The 23005-nt window shown below is 42.9% G+C and overlaps 1 protein-coding gene across 1 annotated transcript; it reads right to left on the bottom strand.

Annotated features, from left to right (window-relative positions):
• Nucleotides 1-1246: 1246 nt before the first annotated feature.
• TPGS2 (tubulin polyglutamylase complex subunit 2) lies at nt 1247-22816 on the bottom strand. The gene is made up of 7 exons (XM_054283478.1): nt 22702-22816; nt 18152-18231; nt 10270-10357; nt 8806-8937; nt 6838-6951; nt 5017-5177; nt 1247-3415 (listed from the first exon to the last, which is right to left on the bottom strand). Exons 1-7 carry the CDS (start codon nt 22772-22774, stop codon nt 3188-3190), a joined length of 876 nt encoding a protein of 291 aa, XP_054139453.1. The 5' UTR covers nt 22775-22816; the 3' UTR covers nt 1247-3187.
• Nucleotides 22817-23005: the final 189 nt, after the last annotated feature.

A 23005-nucleotide genomic window follows, 5' to 3' on the forward strand; every position in this document is an offset into this window, starting at 1 on the left:
GACCAGGGTCCTAGGCTTGCTTCATTTGCATATCTGTCACCCTAACAAACACCTAGTTTGGAAAAGCACAGAAGAGAGAAGAACAAGGACACTGTAAAATAGAAACATGAACCAGTTGGGTTGTTTGGGGTTTTTCTGTGCTTGTTTTTTATTTTGTTGGTTTTGATCTGAACATTCAGGAAGCATTGAAAAATTACTAAACTAAACTACAGGGTCTCCTGAATCCTGCCACAGTTCTGCTGGAACCTGCTGTCAGGAAAGAACCATGTGTGTACTGACACTCTAGACTTGAGCTACACCAACTACCACCACAGGAAAGAAGTCAGAGAACTTCTGTGACAGTGTCTCCAAAATCTTGAACTAACTGGCCCCCCCATACTTTTTTCCTGCTCTGAATGCATGAGAAATGTAAGAGCTTGCCCCGCGGCTGCAGTAATTCTGCTACCTCCATCTGAATGAGGAAGTGGGCCTGCAACAGCCTTACAAGTTTGAGGTGTCACTGGATTAGAGGCAGAACACTATCAGAAGCTGCCTGTTCCCAGGAGGGTGACAACGGTCTTAACTTTTCTAAAAAGTGCTCAAGCAAGTATGGTATGTATGCCAAGCACATAACTGCGGTCCCAGGGCTGGGTGCCAAGAACAAACAACACAGAGTTCTCCAAGAGCAGGAAGTGACAGAACGTCACTACTGCACAGAATTCCAGAAAAGGGCATTTACTGGATTTAATGGTCATTCCCATCCCAATATTGAAAGCATAACTAAGACATTGCTGTGGCCTTGGGTGGGAAGTACTGACATGTGCTTTCTCATTAGAGCTCACTTTATGTCAGGGGAGCAGCTAGAAGAGATTCACCTGTCTCCAGATGCACATGGGCTTCAGAGGGTGCACTGGAGGATTTCTTGTCATCTGGGGGTGGCAGACAGTGGCTGCCAGGCAATGGCATTTGAAGGTGGGCCCTTGGCAGTGCTGGAAGCAGCAAAATACACCTGAGCAGGGGCTGGTGGCTGCAGAGACTTTGCACTTCTGCAGGGCAGAAGCAGAACAGCTGCCACAAAGTTCAGTCTTCTGGCCTCTATGAAATAAATTGGGAGTTTCTGAGTAGCTCACGAGGGATAAGCTAAAAGCACTGTAACCTATCTTGTCTCAGGGAGAGATTCTCTACTGCATTGAAAAAGCACCCCAAACAATCCATCCTGAACACTGCTCTTGCATTGGCATCCCATGCCCATGTGCTCCCCAAAGCATCTTCAAATACCCAATCACTTTGGAGGAAAATATTCAAATATTTATTAAAATACTATTAAGCACTTACAGCATGGCTTCATCCCATACAAACACCCATGAAAGCCTCACAACATCCCTGTGAGGTAGGTTTGTCTTGTGTAATTATGTGGTGGTTTTTCAAAAATTAGAGATGATGCTGTTTAAATAGTCAATGCTTACTTGAAGACAGTGATTTTGATTTCCATATTCAGGCACAAAATGTATTGGGTGCTACCATGATTCCAGTGTATTTGGAAGACAGAATAGCATAGAAAAGTAATGGAAACAAACAGGAGTAACTGAAAACCAGCAGTGAATGGGTTACAGTGCAGTTCTAACATGAAAAATTACAGTATAGAAAACAGCATCAGGGCTTCTAAGGCTGCAGGATCTCAGTGGCCCCTGGTGAGATCCTGCTCAACAGAAAAGTGTCTGTTTCAATGGTCAGCTTTGCAAATGAATGTGTGACAAACCAAGGGGTCCTCCTGGCTGACGGGACTCAACACCATTGACTCTGTGCTCAGCAATTCCCACAAAGGGAGGCAACAAAGGATTTTGCAGCTTCTGGCTTCAGGATTATTGCAAATCATGTCACCATCTGAAAAGATACAGCACTGTCTTGGTTTGAAAAGACAGGTGTCTGCTAAGGAAGGCAGGAGCCTCTCCTGAACTGTAAACTGTAAACCCCCTCCCTCTGAATTGTTATAAATTTGAAATTAAGAGGGGGCTCTCAGGCAAAGATATGGGAGCAGGAGTAACAGTTCTTTATTACGGAAGAAAATAAAAATAAAATAAACAATGCAGTAATACAAAACAACACTGATAGAGTCAGAATATCACCTGACACCCTGTTGGGCAGGGTGTTGGCAGCAGTCCAATTGGAATGGTGGCTGCAGTCCTGGAGTGGCAGGTGTGGTTCTGTTGGAGCAGTGATCCTGTAGAAAGGTGCAGTCTTCCTCTGAAGATACAGTGGTGGTGTAGATGGGCCTGGTCTTCCTCGGCAGATCCAGTGGAAAAGGCAGCTGCTTCTCTGGGAATCCAGTGGAAAGGCTGTTCTGGTGCCCCAAAATCTCAGATTATATCCAGGTAGGAATGCTTGGCTCCTCTCCCTGGGTGAAGCAGCTCACAATGGGACGCTTGACGTAATTTTTATCAGTCATGCAGTGACACTCAATGGCCCGTTAACAGCAGATATCTCCCAGGAAGGAGGACTGGTTTGTGGAAGAGATAAAGAAAACTGCCCAATTACCAGGAGATAACTGCCACACCTCTCCCAGATGGCAAATACAATATACATATTGCCTTCCAATCTAGGAGGAGCTTGAAGGCCAAAAAGTGGTCTGGCTGCAGAGCAAGTGGCAAATGCAGAGACATGGAAGTCTCAAGTCCCATTGTACCATGAATCTCAGAGCAGAAGTTGGATGAAGCAAAGGGAAGTGCAGAGTTTGATTCTATGTCGAGGGAAAGATACTTCTCTGTTCAGTGGGTTCCAGCCTGCTCCCACAGCATGCAAGGTCAGGATAGTTTTCTTTCAAAGGACATGGAAGAAACATCTTCACACTCTCTACTTCAGCATGGGTCTGGTTAAAGTTACAGTGAATTATATTTACTTTCATTTCACTGCTGCAGTTGTACAGGAACAAATGCTTCCCTTTGGATCAGTGACATCAAAGGTTTCTTCATGCCCTCTGAAAAGTACATGCTGCAAGTAGCAGAAGGGAATAAAATTGATGTATCAATTTTTTTTAAGAGCCTCCAGGAACTACATCCACATCACAGCTCTATTTCATGCAAGCGCTGCAATGTGTTTTCCATGGGCACATCTATTCATGCACGAGGAACTTGGTCTGGGCCACAGAGACTCTGCAGCAGAAAACATCAAAGCTTATTGCAAATGTTGTCCAGGGTCAGATCTAGCAGGCTCACTTCCTTGAAGAATTCCCTGCTAGTGAGGATGTCTTGGCAGAGGTCATGCTTGTGTGACTCTTCTGGGAGCCTGGTGGCTGTGGAGGCTGTTTTTTCTTGAGCACTGGAGTTTTGTTCTTGCATTTAAATACCTTATTGGGGTCCAGCTTGTTCACAAAGGAATCTGCCTCTTCAGACAGGAGCGCTGTGTTGATGGTTATGGGTTTATACATGTTAAACCATTGCTGAAAGGCAGGATGGTGGGGAAGGAACAGGTTAAATTCAAACTGCAGTTAGACAATTCCACCTTGCTCCCCATCTTCCCCAAGACTGGATCTTAATCCTATGCCACTTATCAGTTTGCAGTTTACATGACTTGGAAGAGTGCTTGTGATAAGCATACACAAGGCTTGGCTACAGCCCCAGTCCTGGAATTGCATTCCAGATAAGGAAGAGGAGAACCAGACACAATCCTAACACCACCTTTCCTGCAGTGTAATTCTTATAAAGACTGAATCCTGGAGGATTCAGGAGGAATCAGGAGGAAACAGGAGGAAAAGCAAAAGGAGGGGATGAGATTAAACGCCATTTATTTAGATTCAGATAAGCAGAAAGGATTAAAAAAAATCTTTGGAATTTATATGTGCTTATAAACTGAAAACCAACTAGTTGAACTTCTCAAAATGGAACCTTCCTCCCTCTCTTCACACATAAAATAATGAATTTTTAAGCTCCTTACACAAAGAATTTTGTGTTAGTTTGTTTGTCTTACTGTTTCTGTTTCTGATTTTCTATTTTTCCATTAACAAAGTCAGAAACAAAACTATAGTAGTTAAGGTATTACAAATCACAGTGAAACCATCAGCTAAGTGTTGAGTAGGACATACAGAAGTTCTATATATATATACCAAAATATAGATAATCATCTATTAATGTAGTGCTTAGTGGAAAACAGCTTTAATATACCCCCTTTGAAACTTTTAAAATGATAATGGTTAACAAACTAGGAGGATTTTAACCAACAGGGGCTGCAAATGATTAGGGAATATACAAATGGTTCCCCTTAAGGTTTGCAAATGTACTGAACATAATAAAATATTTATGGCAGGAAAGTTACAGAAAGGCAGAGCACAATGCCACACCCTTGACTGATAAAGTCCAGTGCAGTGTAACAGGAAAGGCATCAGGAATGAGAAGAACCAAATTCTACAGCCACTGTTTGATGGGAAGTCAGGAGTGATTTTAGTAATTCTGATGTGCACACAGGACCAGGGAATCTCATGCTGGTAAGACAGCTGTTGTGTCTGGCTGAAGTGCACGACACTCCAGTCCCAGCAGACCTTGCCAAAGTGCACAGACACTGTGCTGGCATACGAGCTGTGTTCAGTAGGATCATCAGCTCCATCCCCTGATCTCTCACAGGAGGAAGGATAGGGCTGAAGGCCCTGTCAAACACAGAAGAACAGCAGAAGCCTCTAATAGCAGGATTTTGGCAAGGCAGAATAGTAATTTTAATAATAATAATAAATGATTGGAATGCTCACAAGGGTTTATGTAGAGGTCTTCTGTAACTACCTCTAGGACTTGAAATTGCCGTTTTTTGGTCATAATTTTTATCAAGGCCCAACTTCTGAGAGGAAAGCACGGTTAACACTATAGTAGTGAATTCAAATTATAGTGAAACAAATGACTGTTTACATGTTACAGGGAAAAAACTTGTGGTCCCTTCCATGGCTCAGCAGGGAGGCCCCCCTGAGCTGACAGACAGTTTGCCAAAAGGTGAGAAGATGTTTTTCCAGTCTATACTTATGCAGGATTACTGACAGGCTGGACTCTGCTGTCCTACCTTGGCCTGGGGGCTGACCCCATAGCTGGTGAAGGCATACTGCCACTGGGGGAGACCCAGGTGCGTGATGAGCAGGCGGTAGTAGGCTGTGAAGGTTTTGGTGAGGAAATGCCAATACAGAGCTCTGTCCAGGAACCAGATCTCTGTGTCTGGGGAGACCACTAGAATAAAACAAGCACAAATTACACTGTTGCTTTGCAGTATTAAGTTTAACCTCTGGCCATTGTGAGGTGGAGACACAACACACTCATCAGAAGGGCTGTTTCATGTACCACCAGGCTTGCTCCAGCCCAGGTGCAGAATCCAGAACTTGGCTTTGTTAAACTTCATACAGTTGGTGGTTGCATATCTCTCTAATTTGCTGAGGTCACTTTGCAAGGCCTTTGAGGGAGACATCAACTCCTCCCAGTTTAATATAATGGACAAACTAAGCACTCCTTCCAGTCCTGGGTCCAAGCTATTCATGAAGGCACTGAAGAGCCCAAGATGGACCCTTTCAGAACCCCACTAGTGACCAGCTATCAGCTTGATGTGATGACTATTTACTATTTAGCCCTATTTACTATAATCTTTTGTGTCATATCCATCACCCAGTGTTCACCCACTGCATGGGGTATTTGACTAGCTGTGTGCTGGACAATGAATGCAATGCTTGGACAATGAATGTGTTCCTTCACAACCTGGGAGTGACATGCTACATGGAATATTCTTGGACATCAGCAACTTTGTAGTATATGTTCAAAGTACAATTATGGCAAACATTTATCTGCCCCACAAAGTAAAAAGCAACTAACTCAATTGTCAGTGATCTGGACTACTGAATAGAGTCCAGAGTCTGGAAGTCACAGTAGTATGTGCTGCCAACAAAAACACATTTTGCAAAATCTTTCCACAGCGATCAAATATTTCTCTGGTGGTGACATCCTTTGTAGCATAAAAAGAAGGATTTTTGTTGGGAGATTGAGATGCTGAACACTGTCATTTAAACAGACTGCCCCTCTGTTGACATTGACACCTGCAACCAATGCTTCCTTCCCGTGCCCAGGTTATCAACTGCATGTGCTGAAATCACTAACATGGCGAGGGGCAAAAGGACAAGAACTTCCTGCCATGGCAGCTGTAGTCACACACAATGAAAAGCACAAGATAACAACCCAGGATTTTTCTTAAGAACCTGTATATTGCAATTACACAATCCTACATAGTAAACACACATACATCTAGTGACCTGTGCACTGTGTCAGATGACAACTATTCTACAAGTGCCGTAGGTGTTTCACTACTCTCTAACTGATAACAGCTATCTCTGTATCTGTCAAAACAACAACTCTGCTCCCGTTTCTCACCTTCCCATTAACATTTTGGCCTAGTTAGCACCTCGAGACCCAGCATCTGTGCACAAGGTGGAAGACCCAGTCTAATTCTGTCGCAGCTTTTTTTGTCATCTACACTTTGTTTCCAAGCAGAGTTATACCCTTTCTCATCAAAATGTAATGGCTTTGTTCCAAGACATTCAAGTAACTGGATTAGTGGAGCTCTGTGTTATTTCAACTCAATTGTCTGTAGGTCACATGTGAATACTTCCCTGTTTCTATGCATGCAGAAATCATAAGTTATAACTCAGACTCCAACACTAAAAGGAGTGAAAGTGTTAGATTTAGTTAAGATTTAGCTCCTGACTTCAGTGGAGACAGGACATCCCAGTAAAAATTTCACTTACTAATAGCAAAGAAGACCAGAAATACAAGATAACTCTCCACATGTGACCTTCAGATACAATCCACAACAAGAGATAGCTAACTTTTCTTTTTTCAGTCTTACCTGGTTCAGCATGCTTGTAAACAAGACAGACTTTCCCATTCCCATTGCATGGGTCTAATTCAAAGATAAGACTACGAGAATCAAAGTGAGGCTTCTCTGGCTTGTCTCCATTACCTGAAACAAAGGAAAAAAATGTATGAAACATGTTTGGAAAACCGACTGTGACTCAGTTGCAAAAAGCCTATCTGTCTTATACATTAATAAATCAGCTGATGAAGAACTGAATCAAACAATTACATTTATACTTCTTGGAAATTATTAAGTTCCCTATGTTTAAAAGAAAACCAAGCAAAAAAACCTGAAAAAGTGAGAAAAATTTTCATCTTTGTTAGGAAAACAAACCACAGAGTCAAAATTAGATGGCTGAAAACAGACAAGCTGACTTCTATTTCCTCCCTGGCATTAAGTGAGTCAAGGTTTACAGATGTCACCCCTGAGGTTTGTCTAATCTTTTCTTAAAGTTCTTCAGTGTTAGAGAAGGCACAGGCACAATCTCTAGGTACTCAACCCAAATCCATCATTTATCACTTAGAAGTTTTCCTCATGGATCCTGAATCTTCCTTGCTACAACTGAAGCCCATTATTTCTGTTGCATAAATGATTCCTTTTTTTGTCCTGATTCATTTTTTTTCTAAGGAGGACAGGGAGTCTTGGGACAAGACTTCAATGAAATTGCAGAGATATTTATTTCTCCATACATTCCAGTGTGACATCAGCATCCTTCTCCACAATCACATCTGACTCTTATTCAACTTGAGACCCTTAACCATCACTGAGCATTTCTAGAAGATCAGGACTGCAGCCAAACAATATCAAAACTACTTTCAGCCACATTTAGGAGCTGGAAGAGCTTACAGAGGTCTTGTCTGTAAGAGACAAGACTGAAATCAAATAGCACTCCTTTAAGAAATTGGTGTGACACCTGGCTGTGTTCTTATCCTCTTGTTTTTTCCAGGTGGATGTGAGAGCTCTGACAAAATGAGTGGGCTTTCTTTTTCTTTTTTATTCTTTCCAAATAGCAGCATTCCCAGCATTTCTAGGCAGGGTAGCCTCATAGTTATATGTACATACCAGTTACTTCTCCAATTCCAGCTGTCTTCACTACCAAAACAAAACCTGTTATCTTTTGTTCATTTAACACCTTAAGCACACAAGGATTTTGGAAGCTGGATCACTGGAGCAAGGCTCAGGTGAAAGTTTAAACAGGGAAAAGGCCTATTAAAAGAGGATGCAGATAACACTAATCCCCATGACATTCACAGCACACAGATGTACCTGCCAAGGCAGTAGGGAACTAATAGGATATGTAATAGATCCAGCCCAGGAGACAGAGAATTAGAGAATCACAGAATGGTTTGGGTTGGAAAGGGACCTGGAAGATCATCTTGCTCTAACTGCCCTGACAGGGACAGGCACACCCTTCTCTAGACCAGGTTGCTAGACCAAGTAATCCCCATCAGCCTGGAGTGATGTAGATTTATTGTAGAATGGAAGGGACACTAAAGACCATCTTGTTCCAATTTCCCTGCCATGGGGGATAGCTGAGGTGCTGAGAGAATTGGATTTAATCAGCATGGAAAAGAGAAGGCTTCAGGGTGATCTAATTGTGGCTTTCCAGTACGTGGAAGGGAGCCCACAAAAAGAATGTAGAGGGACTTTTTACAAGAATATGTAGTGACAGAATAAGGGGGAGTGGCTTCACACTGACAGAAGGCAGATTTACATTTGATATTGGAAAAAATTCTTTTGTGTGAGGGTGATGAAGTGCTGGCATAGGCTGCCCAGAGAAATTGTGGATGCTCTAACCCTGGAAGTGTTTAAGACTATGCTGGATGGAGCTCTGATGGAGCTCCTGGTGGAACCTGGTGGAAAAGTGTTTGGTCCACATACCTTGCGCTATATTCTAACATTAATAGAACAAAAGGGATGAGATAGAGCAGGTTTTCTAGCCTGTTAACTGTGCCTTACCTTCCTCATCTGTGTCATCTTCCAGGTCAGCAAGAGTTGGAGCGCTAGGCAGAGTGTACATAGAGGAACCACCAAGCCGGCACAGCTTTGAGATGCTGTTAATCACCATGGAGCCCAGGGGCATCGGAGTATCTGCAACAAAACCAAGCATTAATCACATCCAGTGTCAGGAAGTCATGGCAGGCATTTATCTTCCTCCAGACATCAACCTCTGTGGGGTGAAGAATGGTTATACAAGAGCAAAAATGAGGCTTTTTCAAACACAGACTCCCACTTACATGTGATGCAACACCATCTCAGAGCCATAAAGGTATGGGAATTACACTGCTGGCAAGGACTGTGCTGCAGCTGTTAGTTCAGAGCTGTGAAAAACTAAAAATCCTGGCTACAGGATTTCAGCTACAGCCTCTTCCTCAAAGCTCTTTTCCCTCCTACTGCCCTTCCTATCAGAAACCAACCCACAAATTCACAGCTTACTGGCCAGCTTGTCCTCTTCCACTCCATGTATCTGTTTAGGGTGCATCCTCATGGTTACCACTTCCACAGTGCCTTTTATTAGTGCATTAAATGTGGGTGCTCCTCAAAGAATCCTACAGGACCTGTCACTTGTTTGTGTTTCTGAGGACCCACACTGTTAGCAGACATCAAGGCAGCAAGCACCCTGTTCAGCCACGTGCCAGTGTGATGGGTCTCAGAAGGCACTGCTGGATGTTTGCTCAAACAAGACAGTTGTACCAGCAGCCTTGGTCTCCATGCACTTGTGAGCCCTGAAAACAAGACTCCACAGAGGTCATTAGTCCCCCTTGAAACATGACGAGAGTCATGCAGGTGCTAAAGCATTGATGTGAACTGTCTCTGAAATGCCATTTCACTTCCTGAGGAAAACCCTGCATTTGACACCCATCTCCAGAAGTGAGCAGTGTCCATGGCCCAACTGGAGAACCCTGCCTGAAGGCAATGAGAGCCAGGAAAACAGTGGCAGAGCGAACAAACTACCTGATTCTTGCTGAACAAGGATGGAAAATGAAGCTTGGACTTTAGCTGGTGGAAAGCAGAATCAGGCTCCAACATGTACATACACATTTTAATGAGAAACAAGCATTATTAGAGAGTGACTCTTCCTACTGATTTATGATGGGATAATGAGCTACAGTTGTTTCTCTCTATGTGAACTACAGAGGGAGTTAGGTATGAGGTTTAAATGACACACCTAAATCTGAGTGTCAACAGATGGCCAGTATATTACAGAACAGAATTTATGTCATGAATAATTAGTTTCTTGCCAGAAAGAAAGAGTGTCTGCACCTCTTTTGTGGGATGCCAGAATATACAAGCAATAGATTTTTTCCTGAGAGATGTGTATTGATTGGGCATGAACTAAGTTGGAAATTAAAGAGGTTCTGTAGAAGGAGGACTGGCTGCAATGAATTGAGCTTGTCAGTGCAGGGGGACACAGGGACTCACCATCAGTCTTCACACTCCAGGTCATCTCGAAGCCATCGGTCATCAGATAGAAGTTCTTTAAATCCTCAGGTAATACACAGGAGTTTTTCTGCAAATAACAATCAAAGTGTAATGGGAAAATGCAGAACATGCACCAAACCCTAAGAACAACTGAAAATTGGTACAGAAATATTTGCCACCAAGTTCCCTGCTTAACTCCAAGGTGACTCAAATCAGTTCAAATATCTCATTTTAAAGCCTCGAGGAAAAAACTGTGTATTTCTCGGAACTCTGCTAGTCTTAACAAAGGTAGCTTGGGAAAATTTCACAATGAGCAGTTAGTCATCACAAAATTATTACAGTATTGTTCCCAAACTGAGACATCGTGTTACCTTTTGAGATTAGCAGCCACTCCAAACTCACATAAATCAGAACAATTAGCTTTTTCATATATATGGCTTAAAATAATAGGGTTTTGCTTTAAGTAAAATCAGACTAAACTTACCTATTCCACTAAAGCATGTACAATATTAGCACAGTGACTCTCCTCTTCTGGGGGATTTCAGCTCCAAGTAGGTGTAAGAAGCATATACTCAAAAGTTGCACATACTCAAGTAGATCTGACATTTCACTTAACAAAAAGTATGTGTGCAGGCACATGCAAAGCCAGACTCAGAAATCTGCTGGTCTGGCTTTGTCCCTCCAAACTTCAGTGAATGGCTGTGGCTCCTAAGCCTACTTCCTTCTGAGCCACCAGTGAAAGAAGCAATCCCAGTGAGTTTGAGTTTCTAGGAACCAGAAAACTTCTCCTATGCCTGTGTTGGTTGTGGAAGGAGTTGTTCTTAACTTAGACTCTTCAGCTGAGCTGCAAATCCAAGGATGGAAGGATAAAGGCTTAACCCTCAGAACAACAAGAAGCCCAAAGAACCATAGGCATTTGCTGACCCTCCTCCTGGGGACAGGACTGGCTGCAGACCAGTGACTCTCTGCTCTTGCTGAAGTGTCAAGTACAAAAAATCAAATAGAATGGAAGCCTGACAGTTTTAATAACACAAACAACAAGCATGACTAAAAGAGTTACTTGTTTGTAACTTTTAGAGAAAGAACAGATTGACTCCAGTGAGTTCAAATTTAAAATAGTCACATTCAGGGCTCCCAAAGTATCAGACCTCAAAACTCAGGAGAGTGTCCCGTGATTAAGGTTCCACAATCTGTGTGTGCTGACTTGCCCAAGGGCTGCACCACTCTCCTTGTGGAAAAGTTTCATAAAATAAAGACAGAATGTTCTAGTAACCAGTAGCTATGGAAAAGGAAGATGCACATGCAGTTCAAATACCTCTGCTTCACTTGGGGCATGAATTTTTTAACATTTCAAGAGAAGAGAGATGTACCTATCCAGCAAGAGCAACCTGCCAGCTGTGAATCCAGCTGCAATGCTGGCCTCTAGTCATCAGCTGCTGGATGAGCAAGGGAAGGTGCTGGTCTCATCCTGTTCACATGTCCTCCCTCCCCTAGGACCAGAACAGCCTTTCTGCCTGTTAAAGCCTTATTCACTGACACTTTCTTTGGATTATTACAGTCTCTGTCTCCTAAACTGGGGTGTACACACTATGTAGGAGCACCTAATCTGCCCACAACCTTGTGCTTGTTAGTTTACTTTTAAAGCACATCCATTAATGTTGATTGACTGCTACTGAAGAGTCCCAGACACTAATGGCTTTGCAGCTTGAAATAGGGCAGGTCACTTCACTTGCTTCATCAAGCAGCCTGGTCACTAGCTCAGAGCCCTCTTAATCCAGATAGAGAAAATCTTCAGGGTCCACAGATAACCTGACACTACAGAGGCTGTTTTTAGAAGAATTTAACATCCTACGACAAGAGTCTGCTGATGGCTGAGGACCTGGTGGTAAGTTTAAGGTGATTAATAAACCACATGGACATATCTGAAGTTCTTCAAATACCTTTCACAAACACACCTTCTTCTGTGGTTCTCCTCAGTACTAAATATTTATAATTTCATGCTGTGCTTTCATCACTTCCAGTTTCAAGCTGTACCTGTAAGCACAGTGACTATGGCTAAAACTATGAAGAAAGAAAGTATGATAGACCTGCTACAAAGCCTCAGCAGAGTACCAAAGTTAACATAACACTTCGACTACATTTCAAATCCCCCAATTCAAACTAATTCACGGCAGCAGTAAAAACACATATGTGAATCGGTCTCCTGGCTTCAGTGGGTGTTCTTCTCCAAGCAGGAGAACCAGATCCACTAGGATGACAAAATCTAAAGTTTAAAAACTTCCACTGTAGTATCCACATAAATCCTGCTACAACTCAGGCACAGCCCAATTTAGCAAACATAGCTAAGACAAGAGAAAAATCAAATCTGAATAGGTTTTATGCTCTGAATCCTCCTTTTGAAAAAGATCAACATGTGACTGTTTCTCCAGATGGCCGCTGTCTGAATTTATTTCAGGATTCTCTAAACCATACTGGTGCAAAATATACGGGTAGAAAATGCAGTACCAGAGCAGGTCTGGGGTCTACAGAAAAAGGCCTGTAAATAGAAAACTTCATTAGCATCCATTTCTCTCATCTGATGGAAAGGATTGATTGATCTGTCACATTGTGCTTAGTCACATGACCATATGACATCAGAACAGTAATCTGACAGAAGTCAGAGAAACAAGACACTATATACTAAAAATGGCTTATCAAATTCTATGTTTTTCTCACTCAACTGGTAGTTGTCATGGTTGTGTTCTCCAGCCCCACAAAATAACACTGTTTGTAAATAACATGTCAGACTTGGCTTAACCACAGCCCTGGCAAGCAGCTGTTTTCATTCCAGTTATCTGGTTATACTCATCAGTTCATAAAACAAAATATCCCAAGTGCTTCATATGGTGTGAGAGGTCTATTCCTTTTCTTTGTTCTTTGTAATATCTCAAAATAGTCTCCCAAGAAAGCACAGTCCACCTAGTACAGAGAAAAATACGAGAACCGGATTTTTGTGGCCAGGACCTGATTAGAAATGGATCCAAAGCTAAGAACCCTGATATATGGCAATTCACTTGAAACACTGTTGAAAGAATGTCTCTCAAGCAAATATACTAAAGAAACAGAAAGCAATCAAAACATATAGCTCTAGAGAGACTTCTCTAAAAGCATGAATGAGTTTTACCCAACTTCTGGGGAGAAGGAAGGCATTCATGTCACTTCTCAGGGCTTCCAAGAATTAGACCACATCAGTAGCCACCCTTCTCTCTCCTTAATGTCCTGCAGTTTTATGGCTGGTTTGTCCTAGCTGTCAGTGAATGTTGATGTTAATTTATATAACATATTGAAATGTTCTTGCACCTTTAATAAATCTGACCTGGGGAGCTCCCAGGGCAGTAGACTGGATCCCCTGCTGCAGAGAACAGGACTCCTATTCAATATCCTCTTGAGGATATTGTTGTGCAGCCAGTTTTTCAATACTTTATAAAGCTTAACAAGAGGGGGAACACCGTGTAAGAAACACTACTTACTTCTCAAAAGTCCTCCAGCCTGTTCCCCACCATGCAGCTTGAAGAAACATAGCTTTCCTCATGCACTGGCCCTGCTGGATCCACTTCCCATCTCTCCCACAGTCACAGCCACAAGGCAAGCTCAAGATGGGTAGATCCTGTGCTCATGGGGATCAGGGATGGGAGGCTTGGCTAATATTGAGGGTGGACATGAAGGCTGTCAAGAAGGACTGTTGAAGGTGCACATCCTGAGTGTATACTTCAAAAAGAGACCCAAAAAGAGATGCTGTAGAAGCAAGGAGGATGACATTCCACACGTGTGCTGGAAACACTATGCAGTAGAGAGGGAGCAGCTCAGGAGGTTCCTGGACTGTGTGTAAGGGTTTGAATGAGGAACCAGGAAACTACAGGCCTGTCAGCCTGACCTCAGTGTGGGGGAAGCCATGGAGATCATCTTGAGTGCCCATCACATGGCACCTACAGCAGATCCAGGAGATCAGGCCCAGCCAGCATGGGTTTGTGAGAGGCATTACTGCCCAACCCAATCTCCTTCTATAACACAGTGACCCTCTTAGTGGATGAGGGAAAGTCCAGGGATGTTGACTTCCTGAACTTTAGAAAAGTCTTTGACACTGTATCCCACAGAATTCTCCTGGATACACCAGCTGCTTGTGGCTTAGATGCTCTGTTCTCTGAGTTTAAACTGGCTGCTGGCCTGGCCCAGAGGATGCTGGTGAATGGAATCACTTGCAGCAGGCAGTTGGTCACTAGTGGTGTCCCCAGGGCTCTGTGCTGTACTGTTTTTTATCTTTACTGATGATCTGAGTGAGGGAATCAAGAGCCCCCTCAGTCAGTTTGAGACAAGGCCCAGCTGGGTGTGAGTGCTGATCTGCTGGAGGGCAGGGGGGCTCTGCAGAGGGATCTGCCCAGGCTGGATCCATGGGCCAGGGCCAATTGTGTGAGGTTCAACCAGGCCAGGTGCTGGCTCCTGTCCCTGGGTCACAGCCCCTGCAGCTCCAGCTGGGACAGCGTGGCTGGGAAGCTGCTGAGTGGGAAAGGCCCTGGAGGTGCCGGTTTCCAGGGGCTGGACACGAGCTGGGGGTGCCCAGGGGGCCAAGGAGGCCAAAGGCCCCGGGCCTGCGTCAGCCATGGAGGGGCAGCAGGAGCAGGGCAGGGCCCATCCCCTGTGCTGGGATCTGAGCTCAGCTTTGTTTGCTCACAGCAAGAAGGACACTGAGGGGGCTGGAGTGTGTCCAGAGAAGGAAACAGGGGAAGGGTCTGGAGCACAGGCCTGAGAGGAGTGGCTGAGGCAGCTGGGAGTGCTCAGACTGGAGAAGAGGAGGCTGAGGGAGATCTTTTCACTTTCTAGCACCTCAAAGGTACTGTAAGTCCCTGAAAGCCAGGTGTGGGTCAGGTTTTTCTCCCAAGTAACAAGTGAGAAGAACAAGAGAAAATGGTCTCGGGTACCTGTGTCCCTCTAACAAAAATGCAATTTTCTATTTTTTGAAAACCAAAACGAGGATGTGAGTGACTCATTTTTCTTTCAGCTGATGCAAGAAAGAACATGTGATTCAGACACTGCATCAGAGTGCCTCCTAGCAGTATTTCACTGTAACACCCATTTCTAAAAATTGCACGTGCATGGGAGTAGGGCCATTGCCAGCCTAATTTTAGGAGTGGGAAAGATTTCTTAGAATGATATAGTTATTAGCACTGTTTTTCTGGTGACCAGGTAACTGTCTCTACTCCCTCTTTTACTTCTTGCTTTACCCATGTAAATACACTTGGCAATCGTACACCTTAAGCTTTTTGTGTGTGTGCTGATTTCCAATAAATTCTTCAGGAGCGATTTCCTGACATGTAACACTTAGCAGCTCTTTCTGCATTGGGAAAAATTTCTTCTTCTCTCCTACAGCATTACTGCACTAACTCCTGTCATGAAGCTCAGCCTCCCCTGCAAAGCTTCATGGCAGCCAAGGGACATTCAACAAGCTTAAGATTTTAAAGATTATTTTAATCTCAACAAGGTGAGATTTTAAAACACAGCAGTATCCAGTTACATAGTAGCACAAACATGGCACAGCACAATTTAGAAAACACAGCTGGTGGAAACAAAAAATGCATATATACCCAGCATGAATAAAATAATATGTTAATTAATAATTTTTAAAAGGTTGATTTTGTTTTAAGAACTTCTGAACACCTGGATTTTTTTCTCAGTAAAGCAATCTTTCCTTGCAAAACTGAAATGGGACTGGAAAAATTTATTCCATTAAACAATAATCTAAAGAATAAAGCTTTTATTTGGTGAGTCTGTGAAATGCCCCACAATATAAGTCTTAATAGAGAAGTTGTTGGGGGAAAAATAATGTAGTTTTGGGAACAGTTTCACCAGTTTTTCCTCCATCACAGAAAAATAGTTTCATAGTTTCATAACGAAATATGTAGAGGGAAGTTAAAAACATACTCTGGTGAAATCCTGTTAAAAATCTCAGCCAGGGAGAAATGATTATGTGTGTAAGTATTGCCACCTAGTGGCTGTAAATCCGATAAAAACAAACGTATTCAAATTCAAGAAAGGTAAGTTTCAGGAAAAATGAGGAACAAGCTCATCTTTGTGAATTGTTGAGTGCATTCCACCTAATCATCACGGCAGGACATTTTGTCCTGCAACTGTGTAGACTGGGTTAGATTTACACTTCATCCTCAGAGCTAGAGGAAAAAAAAGGAAAAAAAAATCCAGTTACCTTTTAATTTGAGAAAGGAGCTTTATTTTTTTTAATTAAAAAAAAAAGTCAACTCAAAGGGAACCAAAACTGAAGAAACAGACAGCAAAGTCCTTCACTCTTAGAAGTCCAACACAACTGTACTCATTTAATTTTCAACATTTACATTCACAATTGACTTAGTCCATTGCTGGGCAGGAGGGGAGGGTGGGAACTGAAATTTGTTTTGGCTTCTCTTGAATGAAGTGCTTCGGCTACAGCATTTGTTTGGCTTTACAAGAATAGCTCATTTGTGACATAAACCCATTTTAGTTTAGAGGATAAGCAGCACCTGAAAATGAGAGGAATGAGCACCATGTCCAGGAGAAGCAGTCCTATCCACTCAACAGAAGAATGAGCAAATATTACTCTGTGTTCCCAGACCTGATCTGGCTTGCAGTCATGGTGCCTCAAACTTTCCAGCTCAGGTAACTCAATACCTGAACAACAGCTAGAGGAAACCAGGGATCGGTTTACACAAACCTGAAAAACAGGACATTTCTCCCTGACCACAGTTGCTGACTTCTGGACAAGTTTCAGTAACACACAGGTTTACACCACATACATTCTGACCTAGAATATATATATATATATATATATATATATATATATATATATATATTATACATGCTCTTGATAAATGTCACTAATTGGAATAAAGCATTGCCAAAACTAGTGTAAGACTTTTCCTCACTGTTTAGGAAAAGCAGTAAATGGCTTGGTGTCAAAGGGGAAGGTATTTTATGCAGTGGTAAGAGCAGTCTCTGGGAGCAGCTGCTTTAGGCCACAGCCAGGGTTAGAGCAGAGGGAGGATGATTCACTCAACTCCATTCTCTGCCATGTCCCTTTCCAAGGGCCACAGTGCTTCTGCTGTCCCATCCCTAACCAAACAATACCTACCGAGCAGTTATTCAACCATGGCCACGGGATTTATGAAGATATGTATATTCCAAAAGGGGAATGAAAATGCCCTGAGTCACACAACACTTTTCAGGAGCCCTCTGATCACACAGACTAATGCAGTAAGGTCAGATAATGCAGAATGAAGGTAGCACGTGTCCTTCACAGTCTTCTACAACAGGCAACGGGACATGCCCTAGGGAAGAGATTGGGTTGGGCAGCCAAAGATGTAAAAGAAAGGGATATGAGAAACTGAAGCGAATAACTGAGACTAAAAATAGAAAAAGATAACTGGAACAAACTGGGTAGCTCAGTGTTATTTGTCAGCTTGAGGCCTTACCTTTAATGGCCATGGATAATAAAGCACTGCTTCATTTTGTTTGAAAGGGAGTTGGAAAATATTTTCGGACCTGAGTCAGAAAACTGTTTGCTCCCCACTGAGTCACCACTGTAGCTGCCTACTACAGTTATGTGGTTTCTTTTTAGAGCTGTCATGCTGAATGTACCCACAGTGGTGATGTTTCTCTAACAAATCAGGTACATGTGACAGCCTAAAACAGTGATACCTGATTAAGAAAAACCCAGCAACACCTGCTTAGGCTGCACTATACATCAAACTTGGTAACAAGTTGTCTCATAAACACAAAGTTGCCATTGCACTTGACATTCTCCGTGGGCTGTTGCACATTCAAACTGACCTCACTGCAGTTTTACCAGGAAAATACTCACTTGTTCCCAAGAGACGATTGTGTGGCGTTCGGCTGGCTCCTTTTCCACAAAAGTCACTTCAGCAACTCCTGGGGAAGTCTCTGAAAGGAAAAGAGGAGCACGTTTGCAGCTGGCATGGGTGACAGCAACACTGTGAGACAGACAATTTTGCAAACTAATCTGAGTGACAGCCACGGAAAAGGCACTAATGATTGCAAGCACTGTGCTGGTGACTGAGCAGTCACTTTCTTTCGTCTGTAATTCTACTTTGCATGTCTTGGCATGAGGATGTCTAATGCTGAACAAAATGTTATCCTTTGATTTTTTTAAATACATATATATATATGCACATATCATGATATGTCTACACACACTAATTTAGTGGGTGGCATTCCTGCCCAGGGTGGGAGGGGTTAGAACAAGATGATCTTTAAGGTCCCTTCCAACTCAAACCATTCTATGATTCTATGATGTAAGCACACCCCATTTGTCTTCAAGGTGTGATCTTTTGCAGAGGTTTTAATGGAAAATGGAAAAAAAAAATCAGTGATGGGTTTTGAGGAAAACTCCTACAGGGGGATGAATCCTTATTTACAAGCATGCCCTGTGGTTTCTGTTGAGTAGGATATTCTCACCTGGGCACAAGATGTAGCGCAGTGCTGCTGTGAACTGGTAACAACCCTGTTCCACAAGGGCAGGCACATTTCAGCTCTAGATTCAGTGGGTTTGGACAGACACAGAACCTGAGCATGCTGAAGGGATCTGCATGAGCAAACATCAGTCCTCTGGAACCTCAGTTGGACACATGAAAATTTGTTACAAGCACTGAACTCCTATCAATCTATAGAAATCTTCTGAATATTTTATGGGAAAGAATGCTATATAAATGTAAGATACTAAGTCACATGGTGCTTTCAGGTGTGTGATGGCAGAATAGACTCCTTTATAATTACTATTTTATAATGTTTTATGTCATCCACAGCCAACTGAAATAATTCCCACTGACATAATTCTCTTTGGATCAAGTCCAGAAAGACTACTAAATTGTTGTGGGGACTGCAAGCCCAGCAGACAGGGCCATGGAATAGAAGTGATAACTATGCAAGGCTTTCAAGACTGGCTCTGCTGTGAAAGTATTGGCCCCTAAAGCAGTCACACACATTACAATTGCTTTTTGGTAAAACATACACAGTGCACCAGACAGGAAAAGCAGGCACTAGAGAGCTTTGGTTTGTTTTTTATCCTCAATGCCAGGCTTTTAATTCTATCAATAGCATTGTTCTTGCCTGTTCTGTTAGTGGAACAGTGGCGTTCAGTTTCAGGAAGCCTCCACTTCAGTTGGAAATACTGATTGTTACATTGTCAGATAATTGAAAAGAAAAAACATGGCATCAGATAAATAAACTCCAAGTTAAAGACATTAAAAAAAATTCATAGTCGGTCACACAGGTAAATTTGTCTGGCCAAAGGGGACCTCCAACATACAGAAGGCTCTGCGGTTTCACAAAGTTTCACTTCTGGTAGGTGGGTCCAAGGCGGGGTGATCTGTTCCTTGCTCAAATATAAGATGGCTGAACAAGAGAGTGGAATCAATTACCTAACCAGCCTTTTCCATCTAAGCTATGCAAACCTTATGACAAGTGGAGGAGATTATAATAACAGAGTAATTGTTATTTCTGTGATCAAAGAAAACAGCAGGGATGTTTAATTCATCATGCACAACAACTTGGCTGGAATGACAGAAGATTAAATATCATATCAGTCAAAGAAGAAGTCTAGAAATGAGAGAATGCAACTTCTAAAGAGGTCTGAACCAAATCCAACATCAAAAGAAAGAGAAATTCCATCTTAAAAGCCCAAACATTATATTAAAAATATACTGTGGGTAAACTGAAGACCATGTTTAACAGCTGCACATAGGTATGGACAGGAGCGCCACTGAACATTTGGGTAAACTTTGCAATGAGTTGTTTTTCCTTCCACATGAAGGAAATGAAGAAGCCACTTTAGTGTCACCTAGATACATGAAAAAACTTAACTTCTTCAGACTACACCCTATAAATTAATCTGAATCAAGATCATAGCAAACTCTGCCCTATTTTTAGGACATTTCATCTGGAAGCTCCCAAAACCACTTTGCAGTATTAATCAGAAACAGTGAATGTAATGGTGTGACACAAAGATGAAGCAGAAAACCACAGGACTTTCAGTCTTTACAGTATTGCTAATACTGCCTGTAAGCTGGCTAAACTCTCAGCCTAATTTTAAAATGTTTCAATAGTTACATTCTTATCTAATACAGAGTGCTAACAGTGAAGTATGGTTCCATCTTGGGCATTCCAGAAGAGCTAACACCTTCCATTCTGACTTAGTTATGAATAATAAATCTTTCTGGAATTTTCTATTACTCACAGAACTTCACCAAAATGAGCATTGGCAATGGGAAAGATCTCTCCCTTTTTTACCCTCAAGGTATAGCTTCCACAGTGCTTATAAGAAAAACCCCTTCTTGTAGGGACTTCCACAGAGACTAAAGTTAAAAAAAACCCCAAACCAACAAAACAATGTCTGATTGTACTTTACTTTAGGCAGAAAATATCAAGTGACTTCATAAGGCTTTCTGAAAGATTTAAAGTAAGATAGTTTCTAGTAGTAATAAATAGAGAGTGAGACATCACTCTGAACGAGATACCCTTTGTTATTTGAAAGAAACAAGCACTGAACAGACTGGTTATGTTTCCCAATTAGCTAAGCAATTCTAATTAATTTAGTGACACAGTTGAAATGCCTTGGACTACTTCACTGGAAAAAATGTGCCAAATTCCCAGAAGGTGTGGAGAGACAGAGAAAATGAGTAAAACATCACTGAGATGGACATTGCTGTATTGCATACTACAAGTTGTAGCGACACAGAGAGAAAAAGAAAAAAACACAAACCAGGAAACACCTTCCATGTGAAAGGGACATTGCAGGACTTTCAGAGCCATACCTGCATTGCCATGTCCCGCTGGTGCAGACATCACACCCACCCAAAACAAAACAATTTATATGGCAACACAACATTCGGACACAGCTCACAACTCACAGCTCTCACACATCTGAGGGTGGTGAAAATGTGGGCAGGGCTAGTAATTTTTTAAAGAGCTACTTCAAAGAAGTTTTTGCCATGATGACCATCATCAGTTTCACTCACAGAACAGAGATAACGTTATCCTGACCTCACAATCAACAAAACAAACAAACAGGAAAAAAATCCACCCACCACCTCTCTCAAGAAGTCTAATAATAAGTCAGTATGACAACACTGATCAGAGATTGAGGGTGAAATCCTGTCCTCACTGAAGCTCAGAGAAAGAATTTAACCCTGATCTTTTAATCTCATCTGTCTGAGCAGCTATCCAAACCCATGTGCAACTATAGATACTGAGGTTATCAGGTGAAACTCAATGCCTCTTTGGGGTGAGATAATAACAGAGCTCACTTTTGGCTCTAAGATTGCCAGGAAGAAATTCCAGGACTGCAATTTGCAATCTTGTTGTACACCTAGTTTGGGATAGATGTATGGCTTTTCAGCCTTAGAAATAAGACAGTCCTGTGCTCTGTGCTGCTGATGTATGAAAGGTCTAATGTTGAAATCCTTTGCACACACAAATACTTGCACAAATCCTTGTGATTCCACTGATATGAGTAAAGTTTTGTCTGAGAATACCTCCTTCGGATGCCTTGCATCCTGCTGAACTTCAGAGGGAGCTGAGGGGATGCAAGAAGGCTCAATATCTGAGCAAAACCTGGAAATGACAATCAGGGCATTTTGTGGAACAAGTCTCAATATGGGAATGAACTGCAGGGCAACTATTTATGGGGATCTGATCCCAAGCAGATTGACAAATCGGCCTTCTACCAGAATACTGATGAACCATGCCAAATTCCCCTTCACGGGGCACACTCCCTGCTGACCCTACCTTACCACAGAGGATCAAATTTAGGCACGATTTACACAGGAAGGTTGTGTGGAGACCTCATAGGAACATTGCAATATCTGGAGAGGGCCTACAGGGAAGCTGGAGAGGGACTATTCATTATGAACTTTAAGTGAGAGGACAAGGAGCGATGGACACAAATTGAACGGGGGGGAAATCTGGGTTGGGTATTATGGAGATTTTCACTTTGATGGTGGTGAGACACTGGCAGGTTTGCCCAGAGAAGCTGGGGATGTCCAACCCTGGCAGTGTTCAAGGCCAGGCTGGATAAGGCCTTGAGCAACCTGCACATGGCATCAGGGCTGGGACTGGATGATCTTTGAGGTCTCTTCCCATCTTTTAACATTCAATGATTCCATGATTTTTCATAAAACACCACCTTCTCCTTCTCTGGTGTTTATGAAACTCCTAAAGTCGAGAGATCCGGGACTCATGCCATTGTTCCAGAAACAAGGATGTGTCTGTGTGTGTGCATAGGCTGCTCAGCTGAGCGATTCACAGGAGGGGCTGTCACAAACGGGTGGCTCCCCCCGCCCACGGCCTGCCCCCGGCCTCCCCCCGCCCCGTGGGCTGTAGCTCAACGCCACTCACCCAAGATCCTTGTGACGCCCAAGGTGAACTTGTCCAGGTAGGGCTTGATGCCGGTGGGGAATTTTTCCTCCATCCTCCGCGGGACCCTCCTGTCTCTACCCAGCCTGACAGAGAACAATGCCTTTCTGGCCTTTCTACTGCCCCGTAGCCGCAGGGTACGCTGGGAGTAATAGTTCTTCCGGGCGGTGCCCTGGTCGGCCATTGGCGGCCGCCGGCGCTCAGAGGACTACTATTCCCGGCATGCCTCGCAACCCTTCGCGTTCCTCGGGCGCAGACAGCCAATGGGAGGCGAGAGCCGGGGGTG

This window comes from Melozone crissalis, unplaced genomic scaffold (assembly GCF_028551555.1).
Source record: "Melozone crissalis strain CALT ecotype California unplaced genomic scaffold, PUWL_Pcris_2 ptg000036l_1, whole genome shotgun sequence".
Lineage (NCBI taxonomy): Eukaryota > Metazoa > Chordata > Aves > Passeriformes > Passerellidae > Melozone > Melozone crissalis.

What these genes read in the sequence shown, in the direction of transcription:
- TPGS2 (XM_054283478.1), bottom strand. Translation starts at nt 22,774, where the DNA reads ATGGAGGAAAAATTCCCCACCGGCATCAAGCCCTACCTGGACAAGTTC. An exon ending in CTGGAGTGTGAAGACTGATG is followed by an intron (nt 8,938 to 10,269) that starts GTGAGTCCCTGT and finishes GTTTTGTTGCAG; the next exon opens with ATACTCCGATGCCCCTGGGC. An exon ending in GGGTCAGCCCCCAGGCCAAG is followed by an intron (nt 3,416 to 5,016) that starts GTAGGACAGCAG and finishes CCTGCCTTTCAG; the next exon opens with CAATGGTTTAACATGTATAA.